This window comes from Saccopteryx leptura, chromosome 9 (genome assembly GCF_036850995.1).
Source record: "Saccopteryx leptura isolate mSacLep1 chromosome 9, mSacLep1_pri_phased_curated, whole genome shotgun sequence".
In the NCBI taxonomy this organism is placed as follows: domain Eukaryota; kingdom Metazoa; phylum Chordata; class Mammalia; order Chiroptera; family Emballonuridae; genus Saccopteryx; species Saccopteryx leptura.
In genome coordinates, this window is record NC_089511.1 from 46,092,642 (window position 1) to 46,112,185 (window position 19,544).

The following is a 19,544-nucleotide window of genomic DNA, read 5'->3' on the forward strand; positions in this document are numbered from 1 at the left end:
ATATTCATACAATAAAGTAAACTACAGAAAGAAAAATATTAAGAAAATCATGCCCTGGCCGGTTGGCTCAGCGGTAGAGCGTCGGCCTGGCGTGCGGGGGACCCGGGTTCGATTCCCGGCCAGGGCACATAGGAGAAGCGCCCATTTGCTTCTCCACCCCCCCTTCCTCTGTCTCTCTCTTCCCCTCCCGCAGCCAAGGCTCCATTGGAGCAAAGATGGCCCGGGCGCTGGGGATGGCTCCTTGGCCTCTGCCCCAGGCGCTAGAGTGGCTCTGGTCGCGGCAGAGCGACGCCCCGGAGGGGCAGAGCATCGCCCCCTGGTGGGCAGAGTGTCGCCCCTGGTGGGTGTGCTGGGTGGATCCCGGTTGGGCGCATGCGGGAGTCTGTCTGACTGTCTCTCCCCATTTCCAGCTTCAGAAAAATACAAAGAAAATCATGGCCCTGGCCAGATGGCTTAGTGGATAGAGCATCAGCCCAGTGTGCAGATGTCCTGGGTTCAATCCCCAGTCAGGGCACACATGAGAAGCAACCATCTGCTTCTCTTCCCCTCTCCCTTCTCTCTCTCTTCCCTTCTCTCAGCCAGTAGCTCAACTGGTTCAAGCATAGGACCTGGTGCAGATGATAGCTCAGTTGGTCCAAGTGTAGACCTCAGGTGCTGAGGATCACTCGGCTGATTAGAGCATTGGCCCCAGATGGGGGTTGCCAGGTTGATCCTAGTTGCAGCACATGTGGGAGTCTATCTGCTCTCCTCTTACTTAAGAAAAAGAATTAAAAACATTTTTTAAAAAAATAGATAATCATAGCCTGACCAGGCGGTCGTGCAGTGGATAAAGCGTCGGACTGGGATGCGGAGGACCCAGGTTCAAGACCCCGAGGTCGCCAGCTTGAGCGCGGCTCATCTGGCTTAAGCAAAGTTTACCAGCTTGGACCCAAGGTCGCTGGCTCAAGCAAGGGGTTACTCCAAGGGGTTACTCCGTCTGCTGAAGGCCCGCGGTCAAGGCACATATGAGAAAGGAATCAATGAACAACTAAGGTGTCGTAACGAAAAACTGATGATTGACACTTCTCATCTCTCTCCGTGTGTCCCTATCTCTCCTTCTCTCTCTCTGTCTCTGTAAAAAAATAAATAAATAAAATAAAAAATAGATAATCATAAAGAAGAGAAAAACACTTACAAATAGTATTTACTGGGGAAAAAAAGCATGTGAGCCCTGGCCGGATGGCTCAGTGGATAGAGCGTTAGCTGGGCACGCAGGTGTCCCAGGTTTAATTCCCAGTTAAGGCACATATGAGAAGCGACCACCTGCTTCTCTTCTCCTCCCTCTCCCCCTTCTTTTCTCATTCTCCAGCAGTCAGTAGCTCGACTGGTTTGAATGGCAGCCCCAGGTGCTAAAGATAACTCAGTAGGTCTGAGTGTTAGCCTCAGGCACTGAGAATAGCTCAGCTGATTTGGCCCCAAATGGGATGCAAGACGGATCTTGGTCAGGGTGCATGTGGTAGTCTATCTCCCCTCCTCTCACTTAAAAAAAGTAAAAAGAAAAAAATGTGTTTGTGGAACCATGCTGTTCCAAGCCATGCTGTTCAAGGGTCAACTGTACTTCTGTAATTCCTCAGTCCTGCAACACATGTCCTGATTTAACTGGGCACTGCCTTTTCATGGTATTATATAAAATAATGGTGTGTTTACAGGTGATGGTATCTTAAATTTGAGGAAACATGGCAAGAGCACTGAGCTCACAGAGCTCTGTGAGGTCCAGAGGGGATAGTTTGCAATGGAAAGAATGAGGCAGATCTATTTGTGGACTTGGAATGATCTGAGACATCTTAAGTGAAAAAAGGAAGGTACAGAACAGAGCACACTATCAAACTATCAAAGTCAGAAACAACAGGAATTTATGCACACTCAGATAAGCACAAACACCTCTGAAAAAGATGGTCTTGACACAGGGCCCTGGTGGCCTGTGGGGAGAGGGACTGGAGTCCGAGGCAAAGTACAGTCTAATTACACTATCCTCTAATAATATTCACAGAGCACTTAACCCTCCTCCTGCATTACAGATGGAGAGTATACCAAGGCCGCACACACAGTCAGAGGAAGCACACTGAGGCCTGACACACAGCCAGATGGAGCACACCGAGGCCCCATGCAAAACCAAATGAGAGCACCCAAGCTTGATTTAGCACACTGAGGCCTGGTGCACAGCCACAGGGAACACACCGAGGCCCGGTGCACTCTCAGAGGAACACACTGAGGCCCGGTGCACTGTCAGAGGGAACACACCGAGGCCCAGTGCACGGCAGAGGGAACACACCGAGGCCCAGTGCACGGCAGAGGGAACACACCGAGGCCCGGTGCACTGTCAGAGGGAACACACCGAGGCCCGGTACACGGCAGAGGGAACACACCGAGGCCCAGTGCACGGTCAGAGGGAACACACCGAGGCCCGGTGCACGGTCAGAGGGAACACACCGAGGCCCGGTGCACGGTCAGAGGGACACACCGAGGCCCGGTGCACGGTCAGAGGGACACACCGAGGCCTGGTGCACGGCAGAGGGAACACACCGAGGCCCGGTGCACGGCCAGAGGAACACACTGAGGCCCGGTGCACGGCCAGAGGGAACACACCGAGGCCCGGTCAGAGGGAACACACCGAGGCCCGGTGCACGGCCAGAGGAACACACTGAGGCCCGGTGCACGGCCAGAGGGAACACACTGAGGCCCGGTGCACGGTCAGAGGGAACACACCGAGGCCCGGTGCATGGCCAAGCAGAACAGCAGTGGCTTCTTCCCTCCGTGATCCAATGCCTCAGGCTAGCATTACTCAACTTGTTCTACCCTGCGCCCTCTTTGGAACCAATTACAACATAAATCCCTGTGCCTACATTAATATTCCTGTATTTCAAAAAATGGGGATGGGAGCACATATCATGATTTACTATAAATGTCCTAGAAATTTTTTAGTGCTGACTTTGGGTATAAGACGACCATAGATTTTAAAAAATTTAAAAGTCACCTATCTCCTAAGGGATATGCTAATATATTAAAAATATATACATACCCTAGCTAGATAGTTCTGGTTGGTTAGTGTCGCTCAGAAGCACAGAGATTACCAGTTTTGATTCCACAATTAATGTTCCTATCTCTCTCCCTTCCTCTCTCTCTCTCAAATCAATTTTTAAAAGTATATAAACTATATCTCATATACTGAGGCTATCACATGAAAAACAGCAAATTGCAGACTAAGATGCATGGCATGCTCTCATCTTTGTTTACAGGGAGAACAGTCCATCGACAGCAGCCTGAATAGACCAACGCTGGTGCACCCCCACCCCGGGAGCTCTGGAAGCAGCTCCAGGGGGCTCTCTGGAGCAAGCTCTCTGGGCCACAGAGCTGCTGATCAGGAGCATGGGCACCAGGGCCACGTCAGCTGGGGCTAAAATGGCACCTCTATCAGCTTGGCAAACTCACCACCTCCTCGGTAGGGTGGGGACACTGTGATGCTGGTGAGCTCCTCTGTAAAAGCACCTCATACATAGATAGTGCCCCACTCAGGAAAGATGTTAACAACACTGGGGGAGGCCTGCGCCTATTCTATCCACCTTGACTCAGGTGCCTAGACCTACGGGCATGTGCAGAACCTGCAGGGATGCCACAGGCTGGATGGGGGTAACTAGGACTCTCCTAACACCTGATAAGCCCCCAATCCTGTTCCAACTGGACCAAGGTTGCAAGGTTGCAGCACTCAGAATTCAGAGAAAAAGCAAGGGCCTCAGTCCAGGATACTCCTCAAGGGTTTGCAACATGGTGTCTGGGGCAGAGGGTAGCTCCCACCCAGAGCTGGGGATGACATGCCTTCCATGCCTCAAAGGGGAGCTCCCAAAGCAACCAAACTCTTTCCCCACAAGAGACACAATGAGAACAGTAACAGCTCCACAGATACTACCTCATTGCATCTCCCTTAAGAGCACGGGAGCACGGGAAGAGGAGCGGGTTTCTGATGTGGAAACTGAGGTGTAGTCCCCTGTGGTGGTCACACAGCCAGGCCGTGGTGGAGCCACCTGACTCCTGGCACCCCACCACCACTCCCTGATGCAAGCTACAGCTTCCTTCCCAGGTGAGGCCCAGGAAGATGACGCAGAGTGCTCTTCCAAAGGCTCAGGGAGTGAGGACTGCCATACCACACAGCCCAGGAGCCAAGTGAAGGACAGCATCCCCTTGGGAGTTGACCTTTTTCAGAGGGACTCCCCCTCTAAACAGCAACACCAATGCCCTCCATGTGCACAAATACAGTCTATTTCTCTAATCTATGGTCTCCCAAAGTTAGTATTTAAAAATTTTATTTTAAAAGAACTTTTTTTAAAAATTATTTTTATTTATTTATTCATTTTAGAGGAGAGAGATTGAGAGAGAGACAGAGGGGGGGAGGAGCAGGAAGCTTCAACTCCCATATGTGCCTTGACCATGCAAGCCCAGGATTTTGAACCAGCAACCTCAACATTCCAGGTCAACGCTTTATCCACTGCGCCACCACAGGTCTGGCTAAATTTTCTTTTTTCTCTCTCTTTTTTTTTTATTCAGTGAGAGGAGGGAAGGGAAGGCAGAACAGACCCTTGCATGTGCCCCAACTGGGATCACCCAGCAAGCCCACTAGGGGGTGATGCTCTGCCCATCTGATGCATTCTTAGCGCCTGAGGTGGAGGCCATGGAGCCATCCTCAGCATCCAGGGCCAACTAGCTCCAATTGAGCCATAGCTGGAGGAGGGGGGGAGAGAGAGAGAGAGAGAGAGAGAGAGAGAGAGAGAGAGAGATATGGGTGCTTCTCCTGTGTGCCCTGACCAGAAATAGAACCCAGGACATCCACAAGCCAGGCCAATGCTCTACCACAGAGCAAAACGGCCAGGGCTGTTTTAAATTTTCTAAGAGGACAGTTTACTCACATAAAGTAATCAGATGCTTTACAGGAGGTAACCCCATGAGTCCTCCTGACAACCCTATGAAAGGTAGCTATTTATGTCCTATAAACAAGGAGACTGAGACACAGGCAGACACGTCCCCAGGTACACAGCCAACAAGCAGAGGCCCAGAGAACCAGGTGCACGTCCCCAGGTACACAGCCAACAAGCAGAGGCCCAGAGAACCAGGTGCACGTCCCCAGATACACAGCCAACAAGCAGAGGCCCAGAGAACCAGGTGCCCCTATGGTGTAAACCACTTCTTCCCTGAGGGGAACTTTCAGGAGCCTTCCTATCCCTCACTTGGGCTCCAGGGCCAGGAAGGCACATTTGGTGGAGCCATGCTCCCCCAGACAACACCAGGTTGAGCATGGCACTGGCTCAGGAGCCAGAACCTGGAGCTCAGCCTCACTGGAAACTGGCTGTGAGGGGTCTGGGTGGCCTCACAGCTCCAGCCTCTGTCTGCCCCCCACATATACTGGCCATCACAGAGTGGCTGGTGCACACGCTCTGAGTCAGGTAGCTTGGCATGAATATTAGCTCTGTCCTTCCTAAAGACAATGCTGGGCAGGTGATATAATTTTCCTGTGCCTCAGCTGGCTGCCACATAGAACAGGGACCAGAGAGTCATGTAAGGGTGAAACGCAACCCCAAATATAAAGCATTCAGGGCAATGTGTGGCACAGAGTGAGCACCTCAGGGGTGGTTGTGAAAATTCGCCCGCCTGCCCGCCCAGCCAGCCAGCAATACTTCCCAAGTACCTCCTGTGCACCAGGCCTGGGTCTGGGCACTGAGGCTGCAGCAAGAATGAAGCCCTACGGGGCTCCCAGCCTAATGGAGAAGGTGAGTGTGTAAAGTTCCCAAGGCAAGGATTGGAGCAGGAAGCCCCTTCTCAGAGGATGGTCTGAGGGGGCCTCTCCAAGGAGGTAGCATGTAAGTAAGGATTTGCAAGATGTCCCTGGAAAGTGGACTATCCCCAGCACCAAGAACAGGCACTTGGCACACGGCTGTGAAGTAAAATGAAATGAAGGGGAGGAGGCAGCCATGCAAAGTGCTGGGAGGAAAAGAAATCGGGCAGGTTTTCTCTCAGCACAGCAAAGGCCTGAGCAGCAGGGATCCTGGGTGTCTGCAGAAGGCCCAGCGGGTATACTGGAGCCAAGTCTGACAGAGAGAGGAATGGAGGAGATGAGGGTAAGAGGGAGGACAGGCCCAGGCCACACTGGGCTGCATGTTCCACTGAGTTAGGGATTTACATCTTAACATCACGGGAAGTCACTGAAGGATTTACATAAGGGTGACAGGATGCTATTTCTGTTTCAATTCAGCAGCTGCTGTGTGGGGTATGGACTGGGGGCAGCGAGAGGAAGCAGGATGAGACACTGGCAGTCCTCCAGGCAAGAGGTGCTGGTGGCAGAGAAGATGGAGGAGAGAAAAGGTGCCAACAAGCAGGATTCTATGGGGGGCCAGACTAGCACTTTCACATTTACTTCCTCCTATGTTCTGCGTGACAGTCAGGGAACTGAGCTCCAATGAGAAGTGGCACAGTGTCTGTGACTCCAGAGACGGGGACCCAGCTCTTAGGTACCTTGCTAAGCAGGACCACATACACCCCAGAGGGAAGCCTGGTAAACCAGAGGCAGCAGGGTTGTGCTCGATGCATAGGCCTGTCCTTGTCAGCTTCAGGAGTAACAAGTGACTGCGGGTCTGATAGCAGATGGGGGACCTTTCTCTGTAATCAGGGCTGTCCTCCAACCCAGAGGACTGTTTGCAGCTGGAGGGCATCTGAGGTTCCCCTCTGTTCACAGATACCCTCGGATGGCTGACGCAGACCCAGCCTGCCTGGGGAAGGAACCCCCAGGCCCTTCAGACCTTTCTTTTTTTCTATACTTCCTGTGCCTCTGTTTCACTGTGTCATCCCCATTTAACAGGTGAGGAACTATCTCCTAGAAATACTGTGACAAAATTAGAGTTTATATATACAAAGATCTTAGAGCAGGGTCTAGCCAACAGAAGAGTATTTTTAATTATTCTTTTATTCATTCAACAAACATTCACTGAATATCTATTTATGTTACCAGCACATATAAAATGTCACAACTGGTCAATAGATGCTATGAAGAAAAATGGTGCTATGGAGAAAAATAAGCCAAGATGAGAGTAACAGAGATATGGGGACACAGCAGAACACTCCAAGAAAGTGACATTTGAGCAGAGCACTTCATGAAGTTAAGTAAAGAACCATAATAATGCCTGACCAGGTGGTGGCGCAGTGGATAGAGCATCAGACTGGGATGCCGAGGCCCCAGGTTTGAGACCCGGAGGTCGCCAGCTTGAGCGCGGGCTCATCTGGTTTGAGCAAAGAAAGCTCACCAGCTTGAGCCCAAGGTCGCTGGCTCAAGCGAGGGGTTACTCGGTCTGCTGAAGGCCCACGGTCAAGGCACATATGAGAAAGCAATCAATGAACAACTAGGGTGTTGCAATGTGCAACGAAAAACTAATGATTGGGCCCTGGCCAGTTGGCTCAGCGGTAGAGCGTCGGCCTGGCGTGTGGGGGACCCGGGTTCGATTCCCGGCCAGGGCACATAGGAGAAGCGCCCATTTGCTTCTCCACACCCCCCCTCCTTCCTCTCTGTCTCTCTCTTCCCCTCCCGCAGCCAAGGCTCCATTGGAGCAAAGATGGCCCGGGCGCTGGGGATGGCTCCTTGGCCTCTGCCCCAGGCGCTAGAGTGGCTCTGGTCGCGGCAGAGCAACGCCCCCAAGGGGCAGAGCATCGCCCCCTGGTGGGCAGAGTGTCGCCCCTGGTGGGCGAGCCGGGTGGATCCCGGTCGGGCGCATGCGGGAGTCTGTCTGACTGTCTCTCCCAGTTTCCAGCTTCAGAAAAATACAAAAAAAACAAACAAAAAACAAACAAACTAATGATTGATGCTTCTCATCTCTCCGTTCCTGTCTGTCCCTGTCTATCCCTCTCTCTGACTCTCTCTCTGTCTCTGTAAAAAAAAAAGAAAAAAAGAACCATAATGATATCTTGGAGAAGAGAATTCTAAGCAAAGAAGACAGCAAGTGCAAAGGTCCTGAGGTAGAAAGTATGTTTGGCATGTTTAAGAAACAGCAGGAGACCAGAGTGGCTAAAATGAGGAAACTAATGGTAAGAAATGATTCTGGAGGGGAGGCCACACCATGTAGAACTTGATAATCAAAATTGACTTTGGAGTTTACTCCCAAATGGGACTAAAAGTCACTCAGAATTCTAAGCAGAGATATTACGAGATTTACATTAATAAGCTCACACTAATGTAATACAATATTAAGTATACCTGCCAAGACCAGAGGTTTGCAAACTTCTCCTATAAAGGACCAAACAGTAAATGTTTTAGGCTTTGCAGGACACAGGTCTCTATCACAACTACTCAACTCTGCCACAGTAGGGAAAAAATCATCATGGGCATGGTCATGTTCCAATAAAACTTTATTTAAAAAACAGAAGGCTGGGCTATAGTTTGCCAACCCTGCTCTAGATCTAATTTCTGGTTTATAGGAAATACAGGCACAGAAGACCAAAGTATATAGCCACCAAAAGGCAGTAATATGATTCATCAATAGTGTGGAACATTCTATAGGACAATTAGTCTGGTATATCTAAAAACCAATCTCAGTCCTGGACAGTTGGTTCAGTGGATAGGGTGTCAGCCCATCATGTGAACATTCCAGGTTAATTCCCCGGTCAGTACACACAGGAGACGTGATCATCTGCTTCTCTTCACCACCCACTCCCCATTCTCTCTCTCTTCCCTTCTCACAGCCAGTGGCTTGACTGGTTTGAGTGTCAGCCCCAGGCACTGAGGATAGCTTAGTTGGACTAAGTGTAAACCCTAGATGGGAGTTGCCAGGTGGATCGTGGTCAGGGCGCATGCAGGAGTATCTCTATCTCCCTTCTTCTCAAAATAATAAATAAATAAATCAGTCTCATGGTGGTGGTGGGGAGACAAAGAGCTGAAGTAGATTAAAACAGGCCAAAGAAACAACATGTACCTTGAATAAATTTTGGTTTGCAAAACAGCATTTTGAGGACAACTGGGGAAATTTAAGAATGGCACAGGTATGGGGAGGAAGTTACTAAAGATGTATTATAAAGAATCACTTCAAGTGTGATAATATTACCATGATTTAGTAGGAAAAGTCTTTACACTCAGGAGATGCCTGCTGAGGTATTAAGGAGGTAAGTGTAATGAATACGAATAGAAGTTCAAAATTCAGCATAAAACACAGATGATGAGGCAAACATGACAAATGCTGAATTGCTGAATGGCTGGATCGGGGTGTGGGAACCTGGACCTTCATTTACTATACTACATGTATGTTGGAAAGAAGCTGGCAGGACGGAGGTCAGGGAATCCCTCTAGCTGCCTGGGAGAGCCTACTGGGCAAGGAAGGAAAAGCTACTAGGAGCAGCGAGCAGGCTGCTGCAGCATCTAGGCAAAGACCTGTCACCAGGGTGGCCCCCGTCAGCCCTCGCCCCCCATCCCTAGTCCTGGCTCAGGCCTATGTGGGTCTCTGTGGCTCAGGGAGATGAGGACAGCCCAGAGCAAAGCAGGCTTCCTCTTGCTGAGTGTCTAGCTCACACTTCCCTGAGGTGAAGGTCAGGAAGCTGGCATCAGCCTCAGAGCAGCCCTTGCAGATTTCTCCCTAGTGACAGTGGCAGCTGCTAAAAAGAGATAGAAAGTGGGGCTCACTAGTCATCCACCCCCCTCCGCCAGTCTTAAGAAAGGGACTCTTGCCTGACCAGGCGGTGGTGCAGTGGATAGAGCGTCAGACTGGGATGCGGACGACCCAGGTTCAAAACCCCAAAGTTGCCAGCTTGAGTGCAGGCTCATCTGGTTTGAGCAAGGCTCACCTGTTTGAGCCCTAGGTCGCTGGCTTGAGCAAGGGGTCACTCGGTCTACTATAGCCCCCGGTCAAGGCACATATGAGAAAGCAATCAATGAACTAAGGCAGGGGTCGGGAACCTTTTTGGCTGAGAGCCATGAACACCACGTATTTTTGTTGTTGTTGTTGTTTGTTTGTTTTTTACAGAGACAGAGAGAGTCAGAGGGAGGGATAGATAGGGACAGACAGGAACGGAGAAAGATGAGAAGCATCAACCTTCAGTTTTTCGTTGTGACACCTTAGTTGTTCATTGATTGCTTTCTCATATGTGCCTTGACCGCGGGCCTTCAGCAGACAGAGTAACCCCTTGCTCGAGCCAGCGACCTTGGGTCCAAGCTGGTGAGCTTTTTTGCTCAAACCAGATGAGCCCTCGCTCAAGCTGGAGACCTCAGGGTCCCAAACCTGGGTCTTCCGCATCCCAGTCAGATGGCTCTATTCACCGTGCCACAGCTTGGTCAGGCCAATACCACGTATTTTAAAATGTAATTCCGTAAGAGCCATACAACGACCCATGTATGTTATGCATTATCCAATAAAAATTTGGTGTTGCCCTGGCCGGTTGGCTCAGTGGTAGAGCGTCGGCCTGGCGTGCAGAAGTCCTGGGTTCGATTCCTGGCCAGGGCACACAGGAGAAGCGCCCATCTGCTTCTCCACCCCTCCCCCTCTCCTTCCTCTCTGTCTCTCTCTTCCCCTCTCGCAGCTGAGGCTCCACTGGAGCAAAGATGGCCTGGGCGCTGGGGATGGCTCCTCGGCCTCTGCCCCAGGTGCTAGAGTGGCTCTGGTCGCAACAGAGCGACGCCCCGGAGGGGCAGAGCATCGCCCCCTGGTGGGCGTGCTGGGTGGATCCTGGTCGGGCGCATGCAGGAGTCTGTCTGACTGTCTCTCCCCATTTCCGGCTTCAGAAAAATACAGAAGGAAAAAAAAAAAAAATTTGGTGTTGTCCCGGAGGACAGCTGTGATTGGCTCCAGCCACTCGCAACCATGAACATGAGCAGTAGGAAATGAATGGATTGTAATACATGAGAATGTTTTATATTTTTAACATTATATTTTTCATTAAAGATTTGTCTGCAAGCCAGATGCAGCCATCAAAAGAGCCACACCTGGCTCACGAGCCATAGGTTCCTGACCCCTGAACTAAGGTGTCACACGAAGAACTTATGCTTCTCATCTCTCTCCCTTCCTGCCTGTCCCTATCTGTCCCTCTCTCTGTCTCTGTCACAAAAAAAAAAAAAGGGAGGGAGTCCTCAAGGAGCCGAAATAGCTCAGTTGGAAGAGCGTTAAACTGAATAAAGGGACTCTCCAGCCCTGGCTGGATGGCTCAGAAGTAGAGCATCAGCCTGGCATGTGGATGTCCTGGGTTTGATTTCTGGTTAGTGCAAACAGAAGAAGTGTGGGTCTATGTGGCTCAGGGCAATGAGGCCTACCATCAACTTCTCCACCCTTCCCCCTCCTCTCTCTATCTCTCCTCCTCCTACAGCCATGGCTCAATTGGAGCAAGTTGGCACCAGATGCTGAAGATGGCTCTATGGCCTCTGCCTCAGGCACTAAGAAGAGCTTGGTTGCAAGCATGACCCTAGATAGGCAGAGCATTGGCCCCTGATGGGGGTTGCCAGGTGGGTTGCCAGTCAAGGTACATGCAGGAGTCTATCTCACCTCCTCTCACTTGGAAAAGAAGAAAAGAAAAAGAAAAAGGGATACTTCCTCACACTGAAGGACATGGTATCTTAATAAAATGAAAACCAGAGTGGGTCCTTTGCCCAAGAAAATACTTGCTGGCTCCTCACTGCTCCTTTTCCAGGCTTGGACAGTGTGTGCCAGGTTCTGTTCAATCAAGGGCTTCCTGTTTGTCATCTCCCTGAACCTTATAGCAATTCTATGACAAACCCCAACTGATTCACCGCCTGCCAAGTCCCTTTGGGGATTTCCATTAGAGTCTAGGCCCTGGCTGAGCTCACCAGCTTCAAGGTTCTCTGCTTCTCCTCTTCTAATACCCCTGGCCCTTGATTCTTTGGTGATGCAAAACCCTGTATCATCCCTGGAATTATGAGCTGTCTCACCTCCAGGCCTCTGCATATGCTGGTCCTGTTTCCTGGAGTCACCTTCTCCTTCCTATCTCTGGCCAACTCCTTTCTACCTATACTTCAAAAATCAGCCCAACGTCCTATGCATGTCTTAACTGGCTTTTAATGGCAGTCTACATTTTGGTCCCCAGTTTTTACCTGAGTAACACCTCAGCTGGCCTGAAATGCTAATTCTGTCCCCTTGGTAGGGTGAATACATTTTTAACCTTGGGGAGGTATGCAATAATTAGAGCACAGAGTGTGGTAAGACATCTTGTGATATTATTTTGTGTATGTTCTAGAAATACACTGTCCAAAAGAGCGTTCACTAGTCATATATGGCTATTTAAATTTAAATTAAAAAAAATCCCATTCGTCAGTTGCACATTTCAAATGCTCAATGAACACCCTCTTGGGCACTACAAGTATAGAACTTCTATGATGACAGAAAATTCTCTTGGATGGTGCTATTTTAGAGTTCAGCTGAATCTTCAACCCATAGACAAGCTAAAGGAGTATTTGCTCAAGGAGAGATGCAAAGGGATAAAGTGTGAAAAATATATTGTCTACTCACTACAAAGGGCTAAGCTTTCTAATACACTGCTCACAAAAATTAGGAGATCAGGGAACATGCAGATACTCCAATACTTTCCACCTTTTGTGTAGTGCATTTTCACCAATGAAATAAAAGTTGGTTTTACATCTCACTTGCATAATCAAATAACTTTCTTTGACTTGTCATTTGCTTTTCTGATGTTCTTATTTAATAAAAAAAAATCAAATGCTTCTTATTGCTTCATATTCATTTTGAAATATCCCCTAATTTTTGTGAGCAGTATATATAAAGAGCTTTCAGAAATAAATAAGAAAAAGACTACCCAACAGAAAAATAGGCAAGAAATATGAACAGACAGTTCAAAAAAAGAAATTCACACAGCCCCTAACCATATGAAAGGAACTTACTCACCCACAGGGGAGAGGCCAATGCAAACTACCCTCAGGTGTCATTTCCCACTGATCAGATTAGTAACAATCCAAGTATTTAAAAACACAAAGCTGTGTGGACTCAGCCTAATAGAAACATTTCTCAACATTACAAATACATATTTCCTGTAGCCCAGGCAAGCTTCAATCTAAGAATTCATCTTACAAATTTACCTGCACCTATGCCAACGAGACAAACACAAGTACCACATTATGGCATTGCTCGTAACAAGCCAAAGCTGGAAACAACCCCAGTCACCAACCATAAAGAACCACTCTAAAAACTTGGGAACATACAAGTACAGCTGTTAAAAAAATAAATAAGCCTAGGCCCTGGCCGGTTGGCTCAGTGGTAGAGCGTCGGCCTGGCGTGCAGAAGTCCCAGGTTCGATTCCCGGCCAGGGCACACAGGAGAGGCGCCCACCTGCTTCTCAACCTCTCCCCTGCTCCTTCCTCTCTGTCTCTCTCTTCCCCTCCCGCTGCCAAGGCTCCATTGGAGCAAAGATGGCCCGGGCGCTGGGGATGGCTCCTTGGCCTCTGCCCCAGGCGCTAGAGTAGTTCTGGTCGCGACAGAGCGACGCCCCAGAAGGGCAAAGCATCGCCCCCTGGTGGGCGTGCTGGGTGGATCCCGGTCGGGCGCATGCGGGAGTCTGTCTGCCTCCCCATTTCCAGCTTCAGAAAAATACAAAAAATAAATAAATAAATAAAGAAGCCTGACCAGGCAGTGGTGCAGTGGATAGGGCGTCAAACTGGGACATGGAGGACCCAGGTTTAAGGCCCCGAGGTCACCAGCTTGAGCGCGGGCTCATCTGGTTTGAGCAAAGCTCACCAGCTTGAGCCCAAGGTTGCTGGCTTGAACAAGGTGTCACTTGGTCTGCTATAGCCCCCTGGTCAAGGCACATATGAGAAAGCAATTAGTGAACAACTAAGGAGCCACAACAAAAAAATTGATACTTCTCATTTCTCTCCCTTCCTGTTTGTCTGTCCCTATCTGTCCCTCTCTCTGTCTCATAAATAAAAAAATAAATAAATGCAGCAGCTCACTATAGACTGAAGTAGAAAGGTTCCCCAAGATAAATTAAGTAAAAAAGCAAGTTCAGAACAGTTTGTGTACAATGCTACCTTTTGTGTGAAAAGAAAAAACAAGGGGGGTACAGCGTGAAAGGCTCTCTCTGAGCGAGCCTGTCCCTGCCAGAGGAGCTCTTGGAGGACACGAGAAGCGCAGTTAGCGTGGAGGTAGGACAGAAGGGAGAGGGAAGCTTTCCCTAGATGCCTTCCTTATACTGTTCGATACCTGAACTGGGCAAATCTGTATCATATCATCTCTTCTGATAATTACATTTATCTTTTTAAACTCTTTCTGGACCACCTGCCTTAAAAATCAATGGAGATGCTCATTAACAATGCAGCTCCCTGACCCTCCACAGATCTCCAGACAGAAGCCCTGATGCGGCCCCACGCTCCATTCTGTTAGTAAAATCTGCCTGTGATTTCCAATACACACTCTAGGTCCTCAGACTGTGTAGAGAGGGGGCTCCGTAGAGTAAAAATCCCTGCTCCACCCAGCTCAAGTGGGGGAGATCCCCACACTAGAAGAACTGGGACAGAAAACTGCTAAGTAGGGACCCAGGGGAATCTGTCCATCTAGACCCCTTCTCCTCCTAGGTCTGACCACTTTCAAAGGGCAGATACACAGAGCTCAGACTCACCTCTCATCTGGAGAGTCTACATGGAAGGTCCTCTCAATGACTGTGGTCCATTGCAGGCAGCGGATGACAAATGTGTTGGGCCGCGGTCTCTCAGTCTTCATCAGCTGGCATTCTATAGAAAGAAGAAGGATGATACAGGGAAGTAAGGGGACAGTCCCACTGGCCTGCAGTCCACATTCCCCAAGCCACCTCCTGTGTGCCAGCCCCATGCCAGGGGGGACACATTAGTGACATAGATGGCCCTGGACTTGCCCCCACGGGGCTCAAGATCCAGTGTGTGTAGATGGAAGAAAGACCACTTGACAATGATAGCTCAGTGGTCAGGGGTGTGATGAAGAGGAAACCCGGAGTCATCTCCTGGAGGAAGGGACATCTCCACACTGAGCCCTGAAAGAAGTGGTCAGTTAGACAGAAGGGTACATTATGTACAGAGCCTGGACGTGCCTGAAGGACCAGCACATTTAGGGAATGACAAATTTTGTTCTAGGTGTGAGGAGTGGCGATGAACACGCTGGAGAGGGTGGCAGGGGCCAGCATGCAGGGCTCAGGGGTGTGGTGAGAAATCTGGACTTTGTCCTGAGGGCAACAGGAAGCTGTGGAAGGCTTAAATACGGAAAGAGCATGGACTGATTTATACAGATTCATCTGGCTGCCCTATAAAGGGTGAGGGAGGAGGCTGGGCTACACCAGAGTGGAGCCACGCAGAGGGGAGGATAAGGCAGGCAGGCCAGAAAGGAGGCAGAGAGAGGCTCCTAGGACGAGGCCAAGGCTAATGGCCTGAGGACTGGAGGGCAGTGGGGCGTTCCCCAAGATGGAGACAGAAAGTGGGAAGTTGGGGGATAAAAGGGGAGATTAGATGGTCAGTTTGGGACATGCTGGGTATGAGGGACCTAGAGCTCACCCAGGGAGTAATGTAAAGGAAGACAGGCTGGCAGTCAGGTACAAAGCCAGGACTGGGAGCAGCTATGTCAGAATCACCAATACATAGGGAAAGCAACCAGGACAAAGCTTTAGCAGGACAGAGAGCAGGTAGAAGGAACACTGGGCAAGAAGTTGGAACAAGAAACTAGGTAGGAGAGAATGGTGGCGTGGGCTAAGGAGTGGCAGTAAAGATGGGGGTATCTTTGAAATGTTCTTAGGAGGCGGGACACCAAAGATGTGGTGACCGATCAGGTCAGAAAGGAAGGAAGGAAACAGGGGTAAGAGGGTTGGAGGCAGGACTGTGGTTCTGCAAGATCCAGGCAAGGACTTCGGGCCTGCCAAGCTTTGACTGGCTGGGGCCTAGCTGGAAGGCACCACTTGAGATACCATGGAAGGGATGGAGGAGGTGAGGTTAGCCTTGTGATCAACTGAGAGGGAGGCCAGGGTTGCCTCTAGGTTAGAGGGACAGAGAAGCAGGCTGTTACCAGAGTGCAGAGGCACCTGACACCAGCCAGAACCCCAGGGCCTGGCCAGCAGCAGCTAGAACTAGAGGCTGGTGTCGGAGGCTCAGGAAATGTCTGGCTTCTGTCTGCTTCCCACTTCACCTCACCCAACTGACACACAGGCGAAGCAGGGGAAGGGTGGGAAACAGGGAAAACAGCCTGGTCAGACCCACAGCCCATGTGCCCCCAGGACCTGCCAGTCCTCTGAGCACCCAAACTGGCCAACCCTCCTGCCCCAAGACTTACCTGCAACAGAGAAATTGTTTAGTGGGGGCAGGGTCTGGTCAGGAGCCTCGGGCCGCTCCTTATAACCAATGAAGGAGCCATCACTCTTCAGTAGGAAGTACCGGGGCCTCCAGGTTTTGATGTATTCACCTGAACCAAGGCAGAGTGGGGGGAGAGAGATCAGGGCAGACAGCCCAGTGTAACAGTGCCTCAAAGAAGCACCTGGGTGGGAGGAGAGGATGAAAGGGTGGGCAGGAGAGTGCCTTTCCAAGAGAAACCCCTGAGGCACAGCCCCTGCTGCTGAAGGCTGGCGCCAAGCTGGCCCCAGTGATTCAGAGGGCATGCCTGGCAGGAAGGCACCTACTGCAGTGCCCCAGGGCACCAGCTGCCTCAGCGTGTGGCCTGCAGCAAGCCACCCTTGCCAGCACGTGGCACAGCCCCAGGAGAGGCCCAGCCCTCCAAACACACACGCCCTGTGGCCCTGTAAGGCCAATCCCATGGGCTGGTATCCACCAGTACTGCCATGCAGGTGGATCAAATGTCAAAACACTGTGCCAGCATGGGTATAACTGTTGCTGTGTCCTCCAAGTATCCCTTGACCCCTCCTATTTGTTCTAACCATGAATATCCAAGCACCTTGTATATGCACATGCATGCACGCATAAACACACACACATGCACACCCATTTACAAGGATCCACTCTTCATTGCTGCTGAAGAAAATGAGATGCTGCAAAAAGGTGAAGAAAATTAAGAGGCACAAATTTCCAGTTATAAAATAAGTAAGTCATGGGGATGTAAAGTTTTGTAGCACAGAGAATACGATCAATAACAGTATAATAATTTTGCAAGGTGACAAATGGTAACTAGACTTATGGGGATCACTTCATAATGTATATAAATATCAAGTCACTGATGTATACCTGAAACTAACAGGATACTGCATGTCAATTACATGTCAACAAAATAAATAAAAATTTTAAAATAGCCTGACCTGTGGTGGCGCAGTGGATAAAGCGTCGACCTGGAAATGCTGAGGTCGCTGGTTCGAAACCCTGGGCTTGCCTGGTCAAGGCACATATGGGAGTTGATGCTTCCAGTTCCTCCCCCCCTTCTCCCTCTCTGTCTCTCTCTCCTCTCTCCCCCTCTCTGCCTCTCTCTCTCCCTCTCTCCTCTCTAAAAATGAATAAGTAAAATAAATAAATAAATAATAAATAAATAAATAAAAAATTTTAAAATAAAATAAAATGCTATTTAAGTTCTCAAAACAATAGAGATGGTGAAACAAAAATTTGTACATAAATGTCCATAGCAACATTACTCATAATAGTAAAAAGTGAAAAAAACCCAAAAGTCCAAAAACTAATGAATGAATAAACAAAACATGGCATATCAACACAATATATTATTATTCAATCATATAAAGAAAGTAAGTATGGATACATGCTACAACATGGATGAACTGTAACGTGTGGTTAGTAAAACCACCACAAATTAGATGATTCCATTTACATAAAATGTCCAGACTAGGCAAATCTATAGACATGAACAAGGGGGTGCCTCACAGGAAGTACCTGGGTGGGAGGAGGGTGGACAGGAGAGCAGGCAGGAGAGTGGTAGTGAAATGTGTTAAAACAGCCCTGGCCGGTTGGCTCAGTGGTAGAGCGTCGGCCTGGCGTGCAGAAGTCCCGGGTTCGATTCCCAGCCAGGGCACATAGGAGAAGCGCCCATTTGCTTCTCCACCCCCTCTCCTTCCTCTCTGTCTCTCTCTTCCCCTCCCACAGCCAAGGCTCCATTGGAGCAAAGATGGCCCGGGCGCTGGGGATGGCTCCTTGGCCTCTGCCCCAGGCGCTAGAGTGGATCTGGTCGCGGCGGCAGAGCATCGCCCCCTGGTGGGCAGAGCGTCGCCCCTGGTGGGCATGCCGGGTGGATCCCGGTCGGGCACATGCGGGAGTCTGTCTGACTGTCTCTCCCTGTTTCCAGCTTCAGAAAAATACAAAAAAAAAAAAGAAATGTGTTAAAACAGATTGTGGTGATAGACGTACAACTCTGAATGCTAAAAGCCATTGAGCTGGACCATTATCTCCATAAAGCACCCAGCTTAGGGCCCACCCAGAATACCACAGGCACTCAATAAATGCTCTTAATCATCATCAGCCCCCTGTACAAAGAGTGTGCCAAGCCCTCAACTCACATAGCACATGTGAGATATGATGGCAGAGTGGGCTCTGAGCTGTATTTGCTGTGTGGCCATCAGTAAGTCCCTTCACTTCTCTGTTTTGTTGGGTTTCTTTGTATTTTTCTGAAGTGAGAAGCGGGGAGGCAGAAAGACAGACTCCCACATGCACCAGACCAGGATTCACCTGGCATGCCCAACAGGAGGCGATGCTCTGCCTCTCTGGGCCATTGTGCCTCCGTTGCAATCAGAGCCATTTCTAGTGCCTCAGACAGAGGCCATGGAGCCATCCTCAGTGCCCAGGCAAACTTGGCTCCAATGGAGCCTTGGCTGTGGGAGGGGAAGAGAGAAATAGAGAGAAAGAAGAGGGTGAAGGGTGGAGAAGCAGATGGGTGCTTCTCCTGTGTGCCCTGGCCGGGAATCGAACCCAGGACTTCCACACGCCGGGCTGACACTCTACCAATGAGCCAACCGGACTACCAATTGATACTGATGATGATAATGAATAGATAACACTATAATGGTACTTTGTGCCACATACTGTCCTAAGTATCTTACAAGTTTTAACTTATTAAATTCTTTCAAATGTAAATACTGAATGACTTCATGCATATAAAGTTCAAAAGTTAGCATAACCCCACATTTAATAACAGAGTAAAAGGATTATACACTGTGACAAAGTGGGTTTTATCCCAGAAATGCAAGGGTGGTTCAATATATAAAAAGCATCAAGCCTGCCTGACCAGGTGGTGGTGCAGTAGACAGTGTTGGCCTGGGATGCTGAGGACCCAGGTTCAAAACCCCAAGGTCACCAGCTTGCGCACAGGCCCATTCCACTTGAGCACAGGCTCACCAGCTTGAGCATGGAATCATCACAATGACTCCATGGTCACTGGCTTGAAGCCCAGGGTTGCTGGTTTGAACAAGGGGTCACTCACTCTGCTGGAGCCCCTCGGTCAAGGCACATATGAGAAAGCAATCAATGAATAACTAAGGAACCACTACAAAGAATTGATGCTTCTCATCTCTCTCCCTTCCTGTCTGGCTGTCCCTGTCTGTGCCCCGCCTTCCACCAACTTAAAAAAAGA

General features: G+C 49.7%; 1 protein-coding gene across 4 annotated transcripts in view; it reads right to left on the reverse strand.

The window, feature by feature from the left end:
- The window catches only part of AKT2 (AKT serine/threonine kinase 2), a 55,360-nt gene that overhangs the window by 12,376 nt on the left and 23,440 nt on the right, over window positions 1-19,544 (reverse strand). For all 4 annotated transcript variants that reach the window (XM_066348210.1, XM_066348211.1, XM_066348212.1 and 1 more), the window contains exons 3-4: window positions 16,302-16,430; window positions 14,632-14,743 (exon numbers count right to left, since the gene is read on the reverse strand). In XM_066348210.1, coding sequence (XP_066204307.1) covers window positions 14,632-14,743; window positions 16,302-16,430 — 241 coding nt within the window. The remainder of the gene's footprint in view (window positions 1-14,631; window positions 14,744-16,301; window positions 16,431-19,544) is intronic.